The 8,814-nt window shown below is 37.3% G+C and overlaps 1 protein-coding gene across 1 annotated transcript in view; it reads left to right on the forward strand.

Moving 5' to 3' along the window:
- LOC104980737 (olfactory receptor 8G2-like) overlaps positions 1–8,202 on the forward strand; it is a 12,313-nt gene extending 4,111 nt beyond the window's left edge. Inside the window, exon 2 of the mRNA XM_010829513.1 lies at positions 7,496–8,202. Within this exon, the coding sequence (XP_010827815.1) occupies positions 7,496–8,202 (707 nt within the window). The remainder of the gene's footprint in view (positions 1–7,495) is intronic.
- The last annotated feature ends 612 nt before the right edge of the window (positions 8,203–8,814 follow it).

The raw sequence follows: 8,814 nt of genomic DNA on the forward strand, positions 1-8,814 counted from the left end.
CCCTGTCTCCTGTACAATGTCATGAACCTCCGTCCATAGTTCATCAGGCACTCTATCAGATCTAGTCCCATAAATCTATTTCTCACTTTCACTGTATAATCATAAGGGATTTGATTTAGGTTAGGCCTGAATGGTCTAGTGATTTTCCCCACTTTCTTCAATTTAAGTCTGTATTTGGCAATAAGAAATTCATGATCTGAGCCACAGTCAGCTTCTGGTCTTGTTCTTGTTGACTGTATAGAGCTTCTCCATCTTTGCCTGCAAAGAATATAATCAATCTGATTTTGGTGTTGACCATCTGGTGATGTCCATGTGTAAAGGCTTCTCTTGTGTTGTTGGAAGAGGTTGTTTGCTATGACCACTGCGTTCTCTTGGCAAAACTCTATTAGTCTTTGCCCTGCTTCATTCTGTATTCCAAGGCCAAATTTGCCTGTTACTCCAGGTGTTTCTTGACTTCCTACTGTTGCACTCCAGTCCCCTGTAATGAAAAGGACACCTTTTTTGGTGTTAGTTCTAAAAGGTCTTGTAGGTCTTCATAGAACCATTCAACTTCAGCTTCTTCAGTGTTACTGGTTGGGGCATAGGCTTGGATTACCGTGATATTGAATAATTTGCCTTGGAATGATCTCTATTCAGTCGTTTTTGAGATTGCATCCAAGTACTGCATTTCAGACTCTTTTGTTGACCATGATGGCTACTCCATTTCTTCTAAGGGATTCCTGCCCACAGTAGTAGATATAATGGTCATCTGAATTAAATTCACCCATTTCAGTCCATTTTAGTTTGCTGATTCCTAGAATGTCGACATTCACTCTTGCCATCTCCTGTTTGACCACTTCCAATTAGCTTTGATTCATGGACCTAATGTTCCAGGTTCCTATGCAATATTGCTCTTAACAGCATCAGACCTTTCTTCTATCCCAGTCACATCCACAACTGGGTATTGTTTTTGCTTTGGCTCCATCCCTTCATTCCTTCTGGAGTTATTTCTCCACTGATCTCCAGTACCGTATTGGGCACCTACCGACCTGGGAGGTGCATCTTTCAGTATACTATAATTTTGCCTTTCCATACTGTTCATGGGGTCCTCAAGGCAAGAATCCTGAAGTGGTTTGCCATTCCCATCTCCCTCTCCCTTCACATTCTGTCAGAGAAATGTGACAAAGAAAGGCAATGCCAAAGTATGCTCAAACTACCACACAATTGCACTCATCTCACATTCTAGTAAAGTAATGCTCAAATTCTATAAGCCAGGCTTCAGCAATACATGGACGGTTAACTTCCAGATGTTCAAGCTAGTTTTAGAAAAGGCAAAGGAACCAGAGATCAAATTGCCAACATTCACAGGATCATGGAAAAAGCGAGAGAGTTCCAGAAAATCATCTATTTCTGCTTTATTGACTATGCCAAAGCCTTTGACTGTGTGGATCACAATAAACTGTGGAAAATTCTGAAAGAGATGGGAATATCAGACCACCTCACCTGTCTCTTGAGAAACCTATATGCAGGTCAGGAAGAAACAGGTAGAACTGGACATGGAACAACAGACTGGTTCCAAATAGGAAAAGGAATTCATCGAGGCTGTATATTGTCACCGTGCTTATTTAGCTTATATGCAGAGTACATCATGAGAAACGCTGGGCTGGAAGAAGCAAAACTGGAATAAAGATTGTTGGGGAAAATATCAATAACCTCAGATATGCAGATGACACCACCCTTATGCAGAAAGTGAGGAGGAACGAAAGAGCCTCTTGATGAAAGTGAAAGAGGAGAGTGAAAAAGTTGGCTTAAAGCTCAACATTCAGAAAATGAAGATCATGGCATCTGGTCCCATCACTTCAAGGGAAATAGATGGGGAAACAGTGGAAACAGTGAGAGACTTTATTTTGGGGGGGCTCCAAAATCACTGCAGATGGTGGTTGCAGCCATGAAATTAAAAGACGCTTACTCCTTGGAAGGAAAGTTATGACCAACCTAGATAGCGTATTCAAAAGCAGAGACATTACTTTGTCAACAAAGGTCCATCTAGTCAAGGCTATGGTTCTTCCAGTAGTCATGTATGGATGTGAAAGTTGGACTGTGAAGAAAGCTGAGCGCTGAAGAATTGATGCTTTTGAACCGTGGTGTTGTAGAGGACTCTTGAGAGTCCCTTGGACTGCAAGGAGATCCAACCAGTCCATTCTAAAGGAGATCAGTCCTGGGCCTTCTTTGGAAGGAATGATGCTAAAGCTGAAACTCCAGTACTTTGGCCACCTCATGCGAAGAGTTGACTCATTGGAAAAGACTCTGATGCTGGGAGGGATTGGGGGCAGGAGGAGAAGGTGACGACAGAGGATGAGATGGCTGGATGGTATCACCGACTTGATGGACATGGATTTGACTTGACTCCGGGAGTTGGTGACGGACAGGGAGGCCTGGCGTGCTGCAGTTCATGGGGTCGCAAAGAGTCGGACACCACTGAGCGACTGAACCGAACTGAAGGCAGAAAGAGAAAAACCAGTATCATTTGTTGTAAAGGAAAAACTAACACAACAAGTAAAGCAATTATACTTCAATAAATATAACAAATAATAAAAGATTTTATGAAATATAAACAATATGCCCTATTTTCAAATGGTTAACTGTTTATTGTATTCCATTAAAGGAAGCTCTAGTATAATTGAGGCTTGTTTCACTTGAGTAAATGGTTGAGTTTTTCCACAGTTTCAATGTGGACATTGATTGAGAAGCACTGTGTTGCCCAAGTGTAAATTCTTTTAAAATTAATTGAACCTAATTCATTTAATCATATCTTCTAAGGGCTCCCTGATGTGAGTTTCCAATTTATCTTACATCATAATACAATCTACAACTGCTTCCAGTTATTCCAGCTTTGGAAAAAAACTAAAAGTATATGGATTATGAAACATAATTGCCTTATAATATACTATTCATTAAATATACAATTTAACAAGTAAAATTATTATTAGTGACCACTTCAAAAAAATATTACATCAATATTCTGTATTCATGCCCCATAAATCTAAAATTAAATTATATATAGATTTCATTTTTGAATCAATTATTTATATTATCTATTATTATAAAAATTAAATATATATACTACATGAAAAATGATTTTAATTCATTATTAAAAATTTCTGGCTTTATTAACAGTAGGATAAATTTTCTGAATATGTCCTGATCCTCTAAATCTACTATTCACAGTCTAGATGGTGAAGCCACAGCATTGGTAGGAGCTTGTAAGAAGTGCAGAATTCAGATCCAACTTAGACTGGCCGGATCAGGATCTGCAGTTTAACAAAATCCTTAGCAGAGCCTGTGAACAAATCTTTTTTTGCTAGTTGATAAGTTCAGGATTGACAAATAATACCTTTTGAAAGAAAATGTTCAACAACTGGGGACACTTCACCTGCTTGCCTCTTTTCTCAAGAGCCAGTCTCCTGAGAAATAAAATCCTTGGAGAGTATTTGAACACATGTTATTTATTGCCTGGCATAGCTAAATCCAGGACGCACCTTCATAGCACAGTGATCACAACTGCTCAGGGGAGAACTAAGAAAGGTGCAGGTGTTTGCTACCTTGAAGCTGAAGAAACACACACTGAAGACTTAGAATTGAAGAGGCTGATCTGTGATGCAAAGCGGCTTCAAAAGTGACTCTTGAGACCAGGGCTGTCAGGCCCGCCCTCCCAGCACTAAAGACAGCAGAATGCTGGGTACCTATCACTCCCCACACTAACACTAGTGCTGTTCGTCTCTGAGAGCACATTGTGAAATATATTTGGCATTGAGATTTCCAGGAACAAAGAAAGGTGAGTGTGTTGATTTTAGACTTGGTATTTGAGACCAATTATGAAAGTAATAACTGTTGGCATTCAGGCAAATATTCCAAAACATCTTCATTCATAAAATTATCAGTTTATTCATAAACCAAGTTTTTAAAGTTGCTGTGATGTGCCAGATGTGGGATATTTTCTTGGATGCAGAGGAAACGAAGTCAGATTTGTTCATCAGCTGATTTATAGTACAACTGGAGTCTGAAATCGTGCTGTTTAGAAATGGAGGATTATTGAGCTTGTCATAAGAAAGCCTAATCAATTAGAAGGAATTTGAGGTTTTCATGATGATATTCTGCTTTCCTGGTGCTCAGGTGATGAAGAATTTGCCTGCAATGTGACAGACCTGGGTTTGATATCTGGGTTGGGAAGATCCCCTGGAGAAGAGAATGGTGACCCACTTCAGTGTTCTTGCCTGGAGTATCCCATGGACAGAGGAGCCTGGTGGGCTACAGTTCATGAGATTGCAAAGAGTCAGACATGACTGAGCAGCTAACACTACTACTACTATAATGACATTAGTTGTAAATGAGATTAGTAAAGAAAAACTATGTAGCAGATAATAGAGATGAATGGGGTTGTGAGTCTATTATTTCGTATAAGTAAGTAAAAATCTAAATAAGTTGAGAGAATTTGACTTATTCCAGAAAATGAACATTTTCTGAATTTGAATGTAAGTTTCTGAAACTGGAAGGAATCAGATGTGAACTGAGTCTGATTGAGTGTATTCAGTGGTTAAGAACAGACATATCTAAGACCTCAAAATTTTAGAATATTTTCCCTTGTATTCTTAGATCTTTCAAATGCCATACATAAAATGTCTTTTGTCTCTTTAGAGTCCCTTGAGATATATAACGACATCTGTTAATTATCCCAACACCTCAAATATTTTTCAAGTTTTACAGTCTTCATTTGCCTTTTATCTTGTCAATATCTCTCCTTAAGAATATCTGTAACTAAACTCCAAACTCATTTATAATTCAAGTGTAGCATAGTGCTTCCCAACCTAATCGCACACATAGAAAATGGTAATATTTGTGTAAAGTGACAGGTTAAGTGAATCACGCTGCATGTGGCCAGTGGTGATCAGCTTAACACATGAAGAAGTCTTGGTTCGATCTCACTTCCTCATATCTGTGGCTTTGTAGTTCCATGGAACTAGTACTAGAAAATCATGTTACTGGGATTACTACTGATCATACTCTAGACATTGTGTTTCTACAAGTGCAATCTGAAACTAATTTCTTTATTAACCAGTCGCTTACTTTGTGAATTTTATTGACTTAATAAAAAACTGACCCCTAATTCTTTTCAAGTGAATGGCACACAAAGCTATATCCAGTATTCAAAGGATTACGTTTTTTAAAATCTAAATTTTAAACATAAATACTCTTTACTTCACTAAACTTCAGTTTGTTTGTTTTAACTGTTTGCAGTATCTCTATTCATTTTTCCAGTTGCCGTAACCCTCGGGGGCTAAGTTGTACAAACTTGGAAGGTTTTGTTGATCACAGAGTGTGCACTAATCAGGGGGCACTGGCAATTCTCAAGCCCAAGCTTCACTGAGAAAAGAAAAATTTCAGCACAGAGTTTGAGTATCAACTGCTCATTTCTAATTGTATTCCTACCTATCCCCATTAAAAGTCAAATAAGCTAAGGCCAGTAAGTAGTAACTTTGTCATTTTTAATGTTCAGTGATTCCATCTTATATTCTAATAAATGACTCAAACCCCATATAAACAGCGTTTATAGCATTGCTATATACACCTAATTCTTACATCAGGTGTATAAGATGGACATTGGATCAGGACTAATAAATAATGGAAGGCATTTTGAAACAAAAATTACAAAATGTTCAGTTCCCTGGCTCTGAATCCATTAGGAGAGCTGTTCAAATTTGTATGCCCCTCTGAGTTTTCACTCCAATTTTATTTTCATATTATGCCTCTTTATAATGAATATTAGGCCTTCTTAATATCAATTTTTGAATTTCATGAGGTAAGTAACTGTGTTTTGTCATTTTTATACCCTAGACTAAACTTCATTTTGAAATGAAGTGCTGTTTCAGCAATTTTTGCCAAATTATTAAAGAAAGAAAGAAGGGAGAAGGTAAGGGAAGGACAAAAAGGAGGAAAGGGAGGAGAGAAATAAGAAGATAAAAGGAAAATAAAGGAGACAAAAATTTCTCAAATTCTTCACCTAAAACATGCTGCTACATGAACTTTGTGTCTTCTAACCCAGTAGTTCCCAAACCTCGCTGATCATCACAATTACATTGGTAGTTTTGTTGGCTTATTTGTTTTTATATTATTTTGATTATCAGGTGTTAAGATCTTTAAAATCTTCCAAGATTCTAAAACTTTTTTTTAGTTTATTTATTTTAATTAGAGGCTACTTACTTTACAATATTTTGAGGACATTTTTTAAAGATAAAGAGCAAAAAAGAAAAGCAATTTTTTAAATAAAAGTATCAAGTATTAGACTAAAAAAGAGGCAGTGGCAATGATTTAACTAAAGTAACAGCATATACAATAAAAGAGAAATTTGATAAAATTCTGGAGTTCTGGAAATACCAAGATTTGTGAATTATTTAAAATTGTAGAGGCAATCTTTCAAAGAGACAGAAACAAAAATGATTTATCAGAGCTGTTCTACCAAGATTAATCTATCCCTGGAGTAAAGAATGTTAAGGAAGATGATTGAAGAATTTCATTTTTAATTATATGTTTACATTTTTACACTCATTATATTCATAAATGTTGTGATCTCTCTAGGTGACTCTGATGATCAACCATATTGGAGAATCCTGAATTAACAGACCATCTTTGTGTTCAGAATTGTTCCTTTACGTCTGACTGTAAAGTGACCAGCCCACAGAACTCTATCTTACCCACGAGCAGATCATGAGAGCCAGTGGCACTTTACTATGTGAAGTGATGCTAAGTTATTATATCATTTTCATGTTCATAAACTAAAATCTTGGCCTTGACGTAAAATTCTTCCGACTTGAAATAGGTTGGAATCCAGAAATTTGGAGGAAAGAAGAGTGCTCAAATAATAGTAGAAATGTTCATTTTGACTGCCTTTACAAGTCCAGAAATCAGTGTTTCTCTTAAACTTTATGAAATATCTCAATTATAAGATTCTTGAAGTTTATAATTTCTATTCTAGTTCAACCAGAATCATAGTTTGTCCTAGAATGACAATAGAAGCTAAAGAAATCCGCACATTATGTATGTCCTCTGATGACCACTAAAGAATGATCTCAGCAGGATTACTCTCTGCCTCACACACGTGCACATGCATATGTTCATAAATATCTGTCTCTCTCTCTCTCACACACACACACACACACGCACACACACACACCCCAACACAAAAGTACACTCATTTCTTTATTTTTAAACTTAGAACCTGCTGAGAAGAAAATGGACCCTGGAAATCACTCCTCAGTGACTGAGTTTATCCTCGCTGGGCTCACAGAGAAACCAGAGCTCCAGATTCCCCTTCTGGTCTTCTTCCTAGGAATCTACTCAGTCATGGTGGTGGGGAACCTGGGCATGATCACACTGATAGGGCTCAGTTCTCACCTGCACACCCCCATGTACTATTTCCTCACCAATTTGTCCTTTATTGATTTCTGTCATTCCACTGTCGTTACCCCCAAAATGCTGGTGAACTTTGTGACAGAGAAGAATATCATCTCCTACCCTGAATGTATGACTCAGCTCTATTTCTTTATTGTTTTTATTATTGCAGAATGTCATATGTTGGCTGTAATGGCATATGACCGCTATGTTGCCATCTGTAACCCTTTGCTATACAATGTCATCATGTCTTATTATAGGTGCTTCCAGCTCACAGTGACAGTTTATATTTTGTGCATCATTGAATCTGCAATCCATACAGGCTTTATGTTGAGACTCTATTTCTGCAAGGCCAATGTGATTAACCATTATTTTTGTGATCTCTTCCCACTCTTGGAGCTATCCTGTTCTAGCATCTCCATGAATGAATTATTGGCTCTAGTCTTTAGTGCTTTTAATGTCCTGATTCCTGTTTTAACCATCCTTGCTTCCTACATCTTCATCCTCTCTAGCATCCTCCAAATCCACTCCGCTGAAGGCAGGTCCAAAGCCTTCAGCACCTGCAGCTCCCATATCTCAGCTGTTGTTGTTTTCTATGGATCTGTAGCATTCATGTACCTGCAGCCATCATCAGTCAGCTCCATGGAACAAGGGAAAGTGTCCTCTGTGTTTTATACCTGCATTGTACCCATGCTAAACCCTCTGATCTACAGTCTGCGGAATAAGGATGTCAAATTTGCTCTGAAGAAAATTCTGGACAGTGGAAAATGTAGATGAATAGACTCAATGTCATAGTGTCATATCAGAAATATGTCTTTGATTTTCTGAGATATGCAATGCTTTTGTTTATTGTTCATTTGTTTGGAAATTCAGAATCATTTTCTCATGTAATACCTTTCCCAAATTATCTCTGGGCCACTTCCATTGAACCTGTGTTACAGTGACTATTTATGGAGAAATAACAAGAATAAAGTCAGAGAGTCTTAAGAATTAAAGAAGTTCCAGTTTGACTTTAAAAAAAATACAAACAACAACGACTATGATGATCATCATAAAATAATAACATACATGATTGAGATAGTATAAAATATCAAGCACAAAGCCCAGCACTTTAAAGCAAGTAACTTCATTTAATATTTACAGGTTTCTCTCAGAGCAAGCCCTAGTACTATTTTACTTTGAAATCTGAATAAACTAACACTTACTTAGTTTCAGTAAATGTATAAGTTCCCAAACATAATAAATGACAAGAGTCTAGAATGCCTGGCTCCAGAATCCGTGATTTTACTCAAAGTGATATATTGGCCCCAAGTAATCACGGGTAAGTCTAAGGCCTTCCCAGTAATTTTCTTCTGCACGTTAATCTACAGTTCCTTATAAGACTGTGTC

The sequence above is a fragment of the Bison bison genome, unplaced genomic scaffold (assembly GCF_000754665.1).
Source record: "Bison bison bison isolate TAMUID 2011002044 unplaced genomic scaffold, Bison_UMD1.0 scf7180017864506, whole genome shotgun sequence".
In the NCBI taxonomy this organism is placed as follows: Eukaryota; Metazoa; Chordata; class Mammalia; order Artiodactyla; family Bovidae; genus Bison; species Bison bison.